The following is a 13363-nucleotide window of genomic DNA, read 5'->3' on the forward strand; positions in this document are numbered from 1 at the left end:
GGTTTTTCTCCTGGAAGTCAGCCGACATTGGCTTAACTTAGCCAATGTATACGAGACATTATTAATACACTTGCTTGTAAAGTTTATTTATAGACGCTGTATTTTGCTACTTATATTGTCTGTCGATTTGTCTGTGTTTCCCCCTGCTTCTTTTAATGTAAAGCTGCTTTGAAAACGTTACCAATTGTGAAAAGTGCTATATAAATAAATTTGAATTGAATTGAATATAATGTGCGTTAGTAAAATAAAGTCAGAAATTTTCACCAAGTTGTTTACTCTGTATTGTTATGGAAAATGATATAATTTTATAAGAAAAAGTATACATTTTGCGATGAAATAACAAATTATGCAGTATCATTTTGTTGATTTTGCGCCGTGTTCGGAATAGGACTGAATATAGATTAGCGCTCTGAATGAATGGTCACACAATCTTTGTTTTTAGTTCTCCCATTGTGATTCGGAGCTATAAATGAGTATCATTTTCTCGTTCTCTTTTCGTCTCTCGCTCGTACTCTCACTCTCTCTATTTGCTTCCTCTCTTACACTGAAACTCAACCCACACTTTCGATTTCCCCTCCCTTTTTTCATCTTTCTCTCAAATGCTCCCCAGCGCTGTCAGAGATCATAAAATGAGACCACTGGGGTTCCTGAGGAATGAAATGCAATGGGAGTAATAAATAAACAAACAGTTTTACTCCTTTGTCTCTCTTGTGGTTCCACAGAGGCCCCAAACGCCTCCAATCTGAAGATAGTACGAATGGACCGGACCGCCGGCTGTGTCACAGGAGGAGAGGAGGTCTATCTGCTGTGTGACAAAGTCCAGAAAGGTTAGAAAACACTCATATGACCCGCTTGGCTCTTCTGCGACTATAAACCCTGTTGGGCCCTTTTAGTATTAAAAACAAATCTTTGGTTTTCCAAATTTAAAAATTGATGTACTACTATTCACAGTGCAGACAGACCATTTAGACTCAGCATGGTTATGGCATCACAACCACAATTTTACATGCACGAATGCAGTCATGCATAAAATATTAGCTTATTCAGGAACTTGGTGTGGGGGCAGTAGTACTCATTTTACATGCAAAGAGTTTAGCCAAATATAACAGATGACTTAAATAATAAGGATTTAGCAAAATCAGCCTGTTTTTTTTAAACAAGAGGGACATGTGCCACTAAGCAATTGAAAAAAGAAACACTGCACGTGGGCTTCAAAGCTCCTCTTTATAGATTACGGATGTTGCTGTGAATCTCCGCTCGCATCTACTTGACTTTTATCTCTTGTTAGCAGTCAGGTCGCACATTTTTCTGAATCTAACCAGTCCACCTTTAAAGTGCTTTAGACATTTAACTTGCAGACGATAAAGCACCTTCATTCTGCTCCATACCTTTCATAAAGGAAGTTTTTACCTCGGATTTCCAGCTTTAGGGAATTTCCCATCTCATATGCAAAGCAGTGCGTATGAGCACGGCTAGTAAAAGTTTGACGTTTGTCAGTTATCAGCCGACCTGCTCACTAGTAATCATCTAGTTTTCCATCAACATCTTTTTGTATGCTTTTATAATGTCTCGTCACGCCTCGGCTCTTATCTTCTAGAAATGATCAAATGTGACAGATCAATCTGCTGTTCGCTCAGGTTGAACCTGAAACGCAACTTGTTTATCGCTACAAAAATAATCATTATCTGTCATTGCTGTGAAATATCAGGTGCATTACTAATAAACCTCTCCTTTGTGGTGATTCAATGGTTTTGAGGAAGTAAGATGCGTTTCATACGGATATATTTAAATTTCACACTGTGTGTGTTTGGCGATAATACTTCCTCTTTCTTTCCCCGCTGCTTCTCAGTAATTTTTGTTTTCTTTATGTCTGATGATGTCATTGTTTATTTGTCACAGATGACATTCAGGTGAGGTTTTATGAGGACGATGATACGGGTTCGATCTGGGAAGCCTATGGAGATTTCTCACCCACTGACGTGCACAGACAGGTCAGCACAAGAACATGCATGTGTCCTCATGACTAGATCAGATGGTTTGAAACTGGTCTTGTATCTTACTTGATAGAGCAGCCCCTAAAGGTCATGGGTTCGATTCCAAGGGAACACGTATACTGATTAAATGTTGAGCTTGTAATGGACCCCTTATAAAAATGAACGATGATTTTGGCACATTGATTACCATAGGCAATGGTTTTGCTATGGTAATCATAGTTTAATTATGATTTTGAAGAAAAGTTGCTTAACTATAGTAAGTATGGTTTTCGTCATTAAGTCCATTTGGATAAAAGCATCTGTCAAGTGCATAAATGTAAATGGGAAGCCACAGGATTGTGCTTTTGAAAAAATAGTGTTAGGAAATCACGGTGAATGTTCATGGTTTTTATTTAAATGGTTGTTTGTCTGTTTTTCTTCACTTTAGTTTGCCATTGTCTTTAAGACGCCTAAATATCGAGACCAGAACCTTCAGAAGCCCATTTCTGTGTTTGTACAGCTTAAGCGAAAATCGGACAATGAAACGAGCGAACCCAAGCCGTTTACCTACCACCCACAGATCATAGGTAACGTGTAAAGTACTAATGCTATACACTGTACTATTTTGTCCTGTACTGTCTACATAGGTCTAATATAATCCATATACTCTGAATTGTTGTTCAAAAACTGTGTTTAGATAAAGAAGAAGTCCAGAGAAAGAGACAAAAGACCCTTCCTCACTTTCCGGACTACAGTGGAGCGGGGGGCGGAGCTGGGGGCATGTTCAGAGGAGGGGGCGGGCCTACTACAGGTAGCGGCCCCAGTGGAGGAGGTAGTGGAGGTAGTGGATATGCCATTTAAAAAAAATTTAAAGCCTAAAAATCCAATAATGTCATGCAATGAAGATAATGAAACATTACATAACATTTTATAGTGCTTATTTTTACTAATTTGGGTACTGTTTTTAAACCGTTTCATCTTCTAGGACATTTCTATCAGGGTTATCAAACCTATAACAATTACGGGTCTGGATACAACTTCTCTCCTGGAATGGGAGGAGCTGGTACCAGCATCAAACAGTGTAAGTGTCCACACTGTCAATCAAACATGCGTCATTAAAGGAAAATTCCACTTTTATAAAAAAAAAAATTTTTTGATCATTTACACCCCCCCCCCAAGATGTTGATGTCTTTCTTTCTTCAGTCGAGAAGGAATTTTTTTTTTTTTTTTAAGGCAAACATTCCAGGATTTTTCTCAATCAAGTGGACTTTAAGTGGTGGTTTCCTAGACAGAGATTGGCTTAAGCCAGGACTAGGCCTTAGTTTAATTTGAAAATATAACTGGTTTAAACAAACATGCCTTACTTAAAACATTACCGGTGTGGATTATGAGGCAAAACAAAAAGCACTGATATATTTTAAGATATGTCAGTGCTAATTGTTTTCAGTTTGGACAGCCCTTAAATTTCTTTTAGTCTAGGACTAAAAAACCGGGAAACTGGGAAACCGCCCCTAACAGTTCAGTTTTATTGCAGTTTAAAGGATTACTCTACTTTCTTAAAAAAAATTACATAATTTACTCACTCCAATGTCGATGTCTTTCTTTGTTCAGTTGAGAAGAAATTAAGTTTTTTAAGAAAAACATTCCAGGATTTTTCTCAATTTAATAGACTTTATTGGTTTCAGTGCAGTTTAAAATTGCCATTTCAATGCAGCTTCAAAGGGCTCTAAATGATCCCAACAGACATATAAGAGTCTTATCTAGCGAAACGATCACCATTTTTGCCAAAAAATAAAAAAAAACACATAGGGAAGAACCTGGGAACTACGAAAGTAAATTCACAGAGCCGTGACTACATTTGCATTCCAAACTATGACAGCATCTTTAGTATGCAACCCTTGACAGAGCTGACAAATATTGTGTTATTTCACCACCATAGGTCCAGAAAGATTTTTTTTGACCATAAGACTGACTTTTCACAGTTTTACAAAATAAAAGTAAATCAGGTTTAAATGTCAGGAGTTCCTGTCAGGATGAGAGTAACACTTTTTGCCTACTGTTGCATTATGTTGAGAATTTATGTTATTGTAATTTGATTTCATTTCATTTTCATAGTGTTCATACTGTTTAAAAAAATTGTATTCTCAATAATTCAAATTTGTACTGTCCGGTTGCTTTTAAAACATTTAAAGAAACTAAAATTAATTTAGAAAAATTGTTTTTTGCAAAGATAAACAACAAAAGTTGTTTGCATTTACATACTTACAAGATCATGTATATTTAATACAAACCAGTGTAACACAAAAATCTATCTTGTTCTGTTGTGTTACTTTCATCCCAGCTAACAGGGTCAAAAGTAAAAATTCACTCCCTATGTTCAAAGTGAAATTAAGTCGTTTTACATTTCAGTTCAAAATTCCACCTGGTATTGCAAAAATATCTCTGTCTAATACAGTATCTTTTCAAATTAATTTTTTCTGAAAAATGGTATGCCCCTTTTAACCACAACTTCTCCTCTTGCACTAGCCTTGTGATGTGCCAGTGTGACCTTACGTATTACGTAATCACGTTGAAAGGTCACGCAATGATGTATGCGAAACTACCGCTCCAGTGTTTATATGTGTGGGTAAAGAGGACCGTTCCAATGTTGTTGTATGATACTAATTAATGTTTTTGTGTCAGTTTATTGTTTAAAATGGGTTTCACATATTTAAAGCATGACCTTTCTACACGATTACGTAATGGGTAAGTTCGCGCTGGCATGTCACACGGCTACTGCAAGTTGTGGTTTAAAAGTAATTTTTTTCTAAAATGATGATCGTTTCACTAGATAAGACCCTTGGTTGGAATCGTTTAGAGCCCTTTAAACTGTATTGAAACTGTAAACTGTTGAAGTCCACTAAAGTCCACTCTATGGAGAAAATCCTGTAATATTTTCCTCAAAAAACTTAATTTCTTCTCAGCTGAAGAAAGAAAGCCATAAACATTTTGGATGACATGGGGGTGAGTAAATTATCTGGATTTTTTTTATGAAAGTCGAGTAATCCTTTAAAGAAAACATTATGGTGGCTCTAAGGGTCATAAAACCATAAACATTGGTTTTATGAAACTTAAATATCATTATCATATAAATATAATTAAATATAATTTTCTTTTCCTTTTATAGCATCTCAAGAACCTGTTGAAGACAGCGATGAAGACAGTAGCGGTGATAATGATGATTATCCAGCAGCAGGTGGTGTGATGCGAATCTGTGGCCAACCTGAATCTGTTAAGAGTGAAAATACAGAGCCTATTGAATATCTAGAGTCAGATATGACGGGTAAGCATACAAGCACATTTAGATTAAGGGGTGGTTTTCTCGGACAGGGATTAGACTAGGCTAAAATAAATTTAAGAGCTGTCCAAACTGAAACCAACACAGAAATATCTTAAAAAATACATCAGTGCCCTTTGTTTTGCCTCAAAATGCTGTAATGTTTTTATTAAGGCATGTTTGTTAAAACTACACTGCAAAAAAATTATTTTCAAGAAAAAAAAGATCTTAGTATTTTTGTCTTGTTTTCAGTAAAAATATCAAAAAATTCAAAAGTCGTTTTGCTCATCAAGAAAAAGACAAAGACAAAAATACTAAGATTTTTTTTCTTGAAAATATTTTTTTGCAGTGTAGTTATATTTCATAAGTAAACTTAAGGCAGTGGTTTTTAAAGTGGGGGCTGCGAGATGGTGCCAGGGGGTCCCCAGTTTTATGACATTTTATGCAATACATTAATTTATCATGAATTCTGTGTAATTAAACCTTAAAAAAATAAGGCTACTAACCAAAAGCACTACTTTTTTGTATAATTTAATGTTTTTTTATTAAAATGTTGAGTTTTAGAACAGTTTTTTTGTCACAAATTTTCTTTGGGGGGCCGCAAAGGAATGCATCGTACACAAGGGGGGCCACGCGCTGAAAAAGTTTGGGAACCACTGAACTAAGGCCTAGTCCTGATTTAAGCCTGTCTGGGAAACCGCCCCTAAAACATTTAATTACAATAATCTACAGACTTATCACACTGACTGTTATATTGTCATTTGAGGTCACCAGGTTATATTATATTGTAAGTGCAGTGGCGGCCGGTGACTTCTTTTTTCGAGGGTGCACGATGCGAAATTCGTCACAACATCTATGTAGCCCATCATGTGTGTCTGGTTTGTAATTTCAAAATATGTGTTTGGCGCGACAAGTGAACATGTATGCATCACGTGTCTTGTCAAAATAAGTGCCTGCTGCAGATGCGTCTAAAGGGTTTATGATAAAAGCGACGCTCACGTTTGCCAGATACACATATTATGTCATGCATAATAAGATTTTACGGTTAAGGGAGTGTCTTGCGTGTATTTTGTGAACGTGAGCATCTCTTTTATCATAAACGGTTTTGATGCATGTGCAGCAAGCACTTATTTTGACAAAACACGTGATGCACATGGTTCACATGACACAACAAACACTTATTTTGAACACGAGCATCACACATGACACTCCAAATACATATTTTGAATTTGCGGCCCCTCGGAAGAGCAGTCACGAGCCGCCACTGTTTAAGTGTACTGAAGGCATACAAAACGGTAAAAAAAAGAGGCGGTGAAAGAGTTAATGAAGTTTGTATATATATTTATCTTTCCAGATTGTGTGATTGACCCACATTTGGCAGAACTTGCAAAGAAACAGGCTGAAGCTCTTTTTTATTACGCACTGAGCGGTGACCCTAGAATGCTGCTGGCTCCACAGCGCCCCCTCATGACCACACAGGACGAGAACGGGGACACGTAAGTCCAAATAAATCACTTCAGAATCATGGATAAACTTTGTTTTCATAGTTTCGTTAAAAATATCTGTTTTGTTCCTGATTTAGAGGTTTGCATCTAGGGGTGATTCACAGTCAAACAGATGCCGTGAGAAATTTAGCACAGATCATCTTTGTTCTTCCTGGAGAGGATGTGCTGAATATGAGAAATGATCTGTACCAGGTACATCACAAGATCTGTAACCACTGATCTGTACAAATAGACAAATATTTCTCAGTGTTTAATGACATCCTCTGATCTATCCCAGACTCCTTTGCACCTTGCGGTGGTGACGCAGCAGAAAGAAGTGGTGGAGGCCTTACTTGAAGCCGACGTGGACGTTACGCTCGCAGATCGTAATGGAAACACGGCACTTCACCTGGCAGCTCAGCACAAGGATGGGAGCGTGCTACGATTGCTGCTGAAGCACAACTCGGCAGCGAGGTTAACTGGCGTTCATAACACTGCAGGTACACTGGACGGCCTGTGTGAGTTATATTTGAAGCATTCGTGCTCAGGTGTGTTGACGTATTTGTGTCATGTGCTCAGGTCTCTGCCCACTTCACCTGGCTGTTCGGGCCAACAGCTTGGGTTGTATGAGGGCCCTGCTGGAGGCCGGGGTGGACGCGGAGGTACAGGAGCTCACGTGTGGCCGCACGGCGCTTCACCTGGCCACGGAAATGGAAAACCTTTCTCTCGCAGGCTGTTTGCTGCTGGAGGTACCGTTCGGCACCGTCATACTTGATTTTGAAAGTTTGGTTGTTGTGCTGAGTGGTTCTGTGATGCATGTGCAATTTTCATCACAGGGTAATGCAAATGTAGACAGCGTCACGTATAACGGATCCACCCCTCTGCACATTGCCGCAGGGCGAGGTTCAACCAAACTGACGGCACTTCTCATGGCTGCAGGTGAGGAAGTGTTAATAACACATTAATAGTATTACATCAGGTTTACATTTATTCATTTGCAGACACTTTTATCCTCTCTTTTGTTTCCTAAACTTTCTTTTTATATTATCTTTATAGGCGCTGATCCACATAAAGAGAACTTTGAGCCGCTGTTCTTCAAAGATGATGAGACGTGTACTACATGTGATGATGATGATGAGGAAGATGAAGGCTATATTCCCGGGACGACCCCTCTAAACATGGCAGCCTCCCTAGAGGTGCGCAATACATTTGGATAACTGCTGTATTGTATTGTGTAATTGTTCCCACGTGTCCTTGAAAATTTGTGAAACTGGGGTAAAAAATTCAAGGCCCTGGGATGTTATTGAAAATATACATACATAGATACAGGTCATTGAAAGTGCTTGAATTTATTTTATGCAAGAAGTTTTCTGAAAAAAAAAAGTAGTGTAGGATAATATCATAAAAATTCTAGACTTTTTAAGCACACGTGCTAAACTGTTCGCTTTAAATGCTTATATCTTCTGTATGTGAATGTTGATTCATACCAAAATGTTTTTTTGCATAGTTGTGTTTGACACATGAAAACGTGTTGGCTTACGTATGTAACTGTGGTTTCCTGAGAAGGGAACGAGACGCTGCGTCTCCCTTGCCATACTTCCTGCGTCCCTGTAATGCCATCTTTGGCAATATTTCATATAGCGATATACTTCCTGGCGTCACCCTGTCTTTGTCGTTAAGCCTCACCATTGGTTGAATTTAATATACACATTCAGACGCACTTACCCCTGGAGGCGTCCCCCAAAGTGTCACCGCAGTGACGCAGCGCAAGTTCCCTCAAAGGGAACTGTAACAATGTATCTTAAAAGGTAACACGATGTAACCTTGCTCTCACTTGAAATGTGTCCCCACATTTAGTCCTTGAATTTGAAGGTATTGGACCTGAAAAGAAGTTAACTAAAGTGTGGGAACCCTGAATTGTATTGTTGGATGACTTTGCTTCTGAATCTAATACGTGATGTTTGTTTGTTTGTGCTGTCAGGTGTATGATATTCTTAACGGAGAAGAGTATCAACCCACCACTGTTGTTGTTCCACCACAAGGTATAAACTCTTTAGTTAAGGATGCATTTTAATTTTAGTAAAAAAAGTTATTATTTGAATGCCTTCTTTGTTAAACACTACAATCTTCAAACAAAACTGTTTGCTTATCTGTGTGTTTGAACATCCTGTGGTTTGTGTGCTTGTGGCTGCAGGTGACATGAGCAGCCTGAGTTGTGAAACGAAGCAGGACCTCTGCCAGGCGCTGGAGGAGCAGACGGGAGGCTGGGAGAGTTTGGCTCATGCTCTCGGTCTGGGCATTCTCACCAGTGCATTTAAACTCAGCTCCTGCCCGGCTGGAAAGCTGCTGGACAGCTATGAGGTAAATGCTTAATACTTCCTTAGGTTAAACTGACATTTGTTTCTCTTTCGAAATACATTTTCTTTGTTTTTAACATGGGGTGGTAAAAGGACATACTATATATCTGGGGACTGCATTTTACAATCTGGCCGCTAAAATCTGCATACAGCACCTTTAACTTTCACAATATTAATGTTTCTGTAGCTCAGTTAGAAGAGCACTTGAGGTTTGATTTCCAGGGAACAAAATGTGTATCTTAAAGTCAATTTGGATTAAAGGAACACGCTGACTTTTTGGACTTTTTCATTGTTCTCCTCTACATCTACTCATGTAAAGCTGCTTTGCAACAATTAACAATTGTGAAAAGCGCTATATAAATAAAATTGAATTGAAACTTTAGCTTCTTCACCATTTCCCCCAGAGTTAGATAAGTCCATACAAACCCTTTCAATCTCTGTGCGTCTTGTAACTCTGTCTGATGCACCCACCGTTAGCCTAGCTTATCACAAAGGCTGAAAGTAAATGGCTCCAGCTAGCATACTGCTCCCAATTAGTGACAAAATAACGGCAACATTTTCCTGTTTATATTACTTGGGCGGAGTGATTAGTGCAACACTGAGGTGCTGCAAGCAAACCACCCCGCCCAAGTAGCAGTGCTTCGCCATCTGAGAATATAGTTCCCAGTATGTATACGTTAAAGGAACACGCCCAGATTTTGGGAATTTAGCTTATTCACTGTATCCCCCAGAGTTAAATAAGTCCATACAAACCCTTTTAATCTCTGTGCATCTTGTAACTCTGTCTGATGCACCCATAGTTAGCCTAGCTTAGCACAAAGGCTGAAAGTAAATGGCTCCAGCTAGCATACTGCTCCCAATTAGTGACAAAATAACGCAAATATTTTCCTGTTTATATTACTTGGGCGTAGTGATTAGTGCAACACTGAGGTGCTGCGAGCAAACCACCCTGCCCAAGTAGCAGTGCTTCGCCTTTTGTGAATATAGTTCCCAGTATGTATACGTTAAAAGATGGCTGTGTCTCTCATGACCTTGTTTTGTACACGGTGTGACTATACAAATCACAACTCATTAATAGGAAAACGTTGGTGTTATTTTGTCACTTATTGGGAGAAGTATGCTAGCTGGAGCCATTTACTTCCAGTCTTTGTGCTAAGCTAGGCTAAGTCCCAAAAAGTCAAGCATCTGCCGAATTAATTAATGTAATGTAATTGTATTTAGTATTCTGCTTCTAAGTGTAACAACCGGTCCTGACGGTGTCCTGTAGTTGATCTGGTTTCATCTTTTGGTGGACTCTCTTTCACGACAGGTGTCCGGGGGAACGGTTCATGATCTGATTGAGGGACTCAAGCAGGTTGGGAACAGCTGTGCTGTAAGTTTACTGCAGGCCGTGTGTAAGGAGGCTGAAACCACATCACCTCAGCTCACAGGTAACACACAGAAACTCATTATTTGGTGGTTTTTAAGTATATGTCTGATTCTGTAGAGTCATGTGGCCTAGTGGTAAAAGATCAGAGCTGGTGATTGCAGGGCTTAAAGTTTTCCAGCACCGTTCCAGATCTCCAGCGTGCAACGTTGGCTGTGAATTAAAAATATCAATTCGAGTTCATTCGTTCACCTACAAATAGTATGAGAGGAACACATCTTTCACTCTCAACCAAATTAACATACTAGCCAATCATAAGCAGAATGGGTCTGGTGTTTAAAAAGTGTGTAATCCAGCTGTAGATGCTGAGCGGAGACGTCAGCTAGCAAGTAAACGTAGTCAAGCAGGATGGTACGTTTATGAAGCCTAGGGAACAGTGCTGTGACGGATCACAGTTGATAGGGATCACGTTTCGGGTCATATGCGATTCGCGAATTAATATGCAAATGTAAATGGCGAAAAGTTTATCATTTGCACATGTTTTAAAAGCTTGCAAATATTAACATTTAAGTGATTTTAAACAACTTAACCATAAAAAGGCGCTTTCTGTGCGCACAGAGGCACATTTTTTTTGGATGACTTAGTTAAGGCGGTAGGGTTTCCCTACTTAGGCGGGCCACCCGAACTGCAAAGTGCTGCGGGAAACCCTGATTTCTTTCTTTGCCTCTAAACCAATTTTTGGATGACATCAAGCCCCTTTTTTTGTCTTATTTTCTTCCTACATATTGTTGTGGTTGAATATCCCACACATTTGAAAGTACAGGACATTCTGCACTTGCCTAACTATCGAAAATTATTGTTTGAAAACTAAAAACAAGACCTCGCATGGGTTTTTAAGCCACTAAATATTGACATTTTACACTTTTTTTTATCATAGTAAGGTTTACATTTGCATGTAATTGCACATACAATGAACCTCAACAATTCATCATATATTCTACTAGTAACAGTGTGTTGTTCATTCAGTGACACATTGGGAATTTTCCCCAAGAGCGCATCAAAACTATTTATAGTACAAGTGAGAGACGTTTTACTATACCCTTCTCTTGTCAAGTTTCTGTTTCCTTAACTATACCATCACTTTGTGGTCCTCTCATGTGAACTCAACAGTGATGTCAACAATACAGCCACTACCAATGCAATGTAAGGGAGTTCCCCGTGATCTCAGGGTGACCCGTCACACCGTCATTTGCACATTCTTCAGGGGAAGCAGGACTTGTGAAGGGGATTCCCAGGAAAGAAGAACTGAAAGGAAGATGGGGGTTTAGGGTTTTGTCTCAAACGCTGGAGCGGTTTCTCTGAAAGAAGTATTTCCACATTGTTGTCCGAGTTTGAGGAGTTGTTTTTCTCAGTTTCCTTCTCGTGACCACCGATTTTGTTAGAAGTGAACGATACATTTTAAAAATTATGTGTTGAATGATTGGATCTCCCCTTTTCTGCTCATCCCTAAATGGGTCAAGCAGTGGGAATGCACCCTTAATGCGTTCATTTTAAAAATACTACTAACTTAAAAGACAACAAAAACTTCTATTGTTTATATTGATTTTTCATTCAACCATCATATTTAAGAGAAAGACAATAACACAGCTTACTTCCCGTACCAGTTTTAATTTCTACAAATCTATTGTATTGTATCTACAGTAATTCCTCTTCCTTACACGGGAATTTGACATATCAGTGACAGCAGAGATTAAAGGATTAGTCCATTTTCTTTAAAAAAAATCCAGATAATTTACTCACCACCATGTCATCCACAATGTTGATGTCTTTCTTTGTTCAGTCGAGAAGAAATTATGTTTTTTGAGGAAAACATTCAAGGATTTTTCTCATTTAAATGGACTTTAATGGACCCCAACACTTAACACCTAACTTAACAGTTTTTTTTCAACAGAGTTTCAAAGGACTCTAAATGATCTCAAACGAGACGTAGGGGTCTTATCTAATGAAACGAAAAAAATATGCACTTTTAAACCCCAACTTCTTTTCCATCTCCGGTCCTGTGATGTGCCACACGACCTTACGTAATACGTCATCACATCAAGAGGTCATGGATGACGTATGCGAAACTCCGCCCCAGTGTTTACAAGTGTGGAGAAAGAGGACCGTTCCGACGTTGTTGTATGTCGAATGATAGTGATTAATGTCTTTGTGTCAGTTTATTGTTTAAAATGGTCCACAAATGTGCGTTTCATATATGTAACATGTGAGCTTTCTACGTCACTACGCAATAAAGTGAGGTCGCGCTGGCGCGTCACAGGACCGGAGACAGACAAGAAATTGTGTTTTAAATTGCTATTTTTTTAGTCAAAAATGTCAATTGTTTTGCTAGATAAGACCCTTATGCCCCGTTTGGGATCGTTTAGAGCCCTTTGAAACGTTGAAAAACACAGTTAAGTATTAAGTGTTGGGGTCCATTAAAGACCATTAAAATGAGAAAAATCCTGGAATGTTTTCCTCAAAAACACATAATTTCTTATCGACTGAACAAAGAAAGACATCAACATTTTGGATAACGTGGTGGTGAGTAAATTATCTTGATTTTTTTTTGAAAATTGACTAATCCTTTAATATAGATCAGGTACACTATGGCAGTGGTTCTCAAACTTTTTCCGCGTGCGGCCCCCCTTGTGCACGATGCATTCCTTCGCGGCGCCCCCAAAGAAAATTTATGACAAAAACTGTTCTAAAATTTAACATTTGAATGAAACAAAACATATTAAGTTATACAAAGTAGTGCTGTTGGTTAGTAGCCTTATTTTTTTAGGTTTAATTACACAGAATTCATGATAAATTAATGTATTTTATAA

General features: G+C 38.6%; 1 protein-coding gene across 1 annotated transcript in view; it reads left to right on the forward strand.

Moving 5' to 3' along the window:
• Positions 1-13363, forward strand: part of nfkb1 (nuclear factor of kappa light polypeptide gene enhancer in B-cells 1) — a 37126-nt gene that overhangs the window by 20249 nt on the left and 3514 nt on the right. The window contains exons 9-23 of the mRNA XM_065264016.2: positions 723-827; positions 1900-1991; positions 2422-2560; positions 2671-2814; positions 2959-3054; positions 5140-5295; positions 6644-6785; positions 6872-6986; positions 7072-7273; positions 7353-7522; positions 7610-7712; positions 7830-7969; positions 8755-8815; positions 8968-9134; positions 10440-10560. Coding sequence (XP_065120088.2) covers positions 723-827; positions 1900-1991; positions 2422-2560; positions 2671-2814; positions 2959-3054; positions 5140-5295; positions 6644-6785; positions 6872-6986; positions 7072-7273; positions 7353-7522; positions 7610-7712; positions 7830-7969; positions 8755-8815; positions 8968-9134; positions 10440-10560 — 1953 coding nt within the window. The remainder of the gene's footprint in view (positions 1-722; positions 828-1899; positions 1992-2421; positions 2561-2670; positions 2815-2958; positions 3055-5139; positions 5296-6643; positions 6786-6871; positions 6987-7071; positions 7274-7352; positions 7523-7609; positions 7713-7829; positions 7970-8754; positions 8816-8967; positions 9135-10439; positions 10561-13363) is intronic.

This window comes from Paramisgurnus dabryanus, chromosome 16, assembly GCF_030506205.2.
Source record: "Paramisgurnus dabryanus chromosome 16, PD_genome_1.1, whole genome shotgun sequence".
NCBI classification, from domain to species: Eukaryota; Metazoa; Chordata; class Actinopteri; order Cypriniformes; family Cobitidae; genus Paramisgurnus; species Paramisgurnus dabryanus.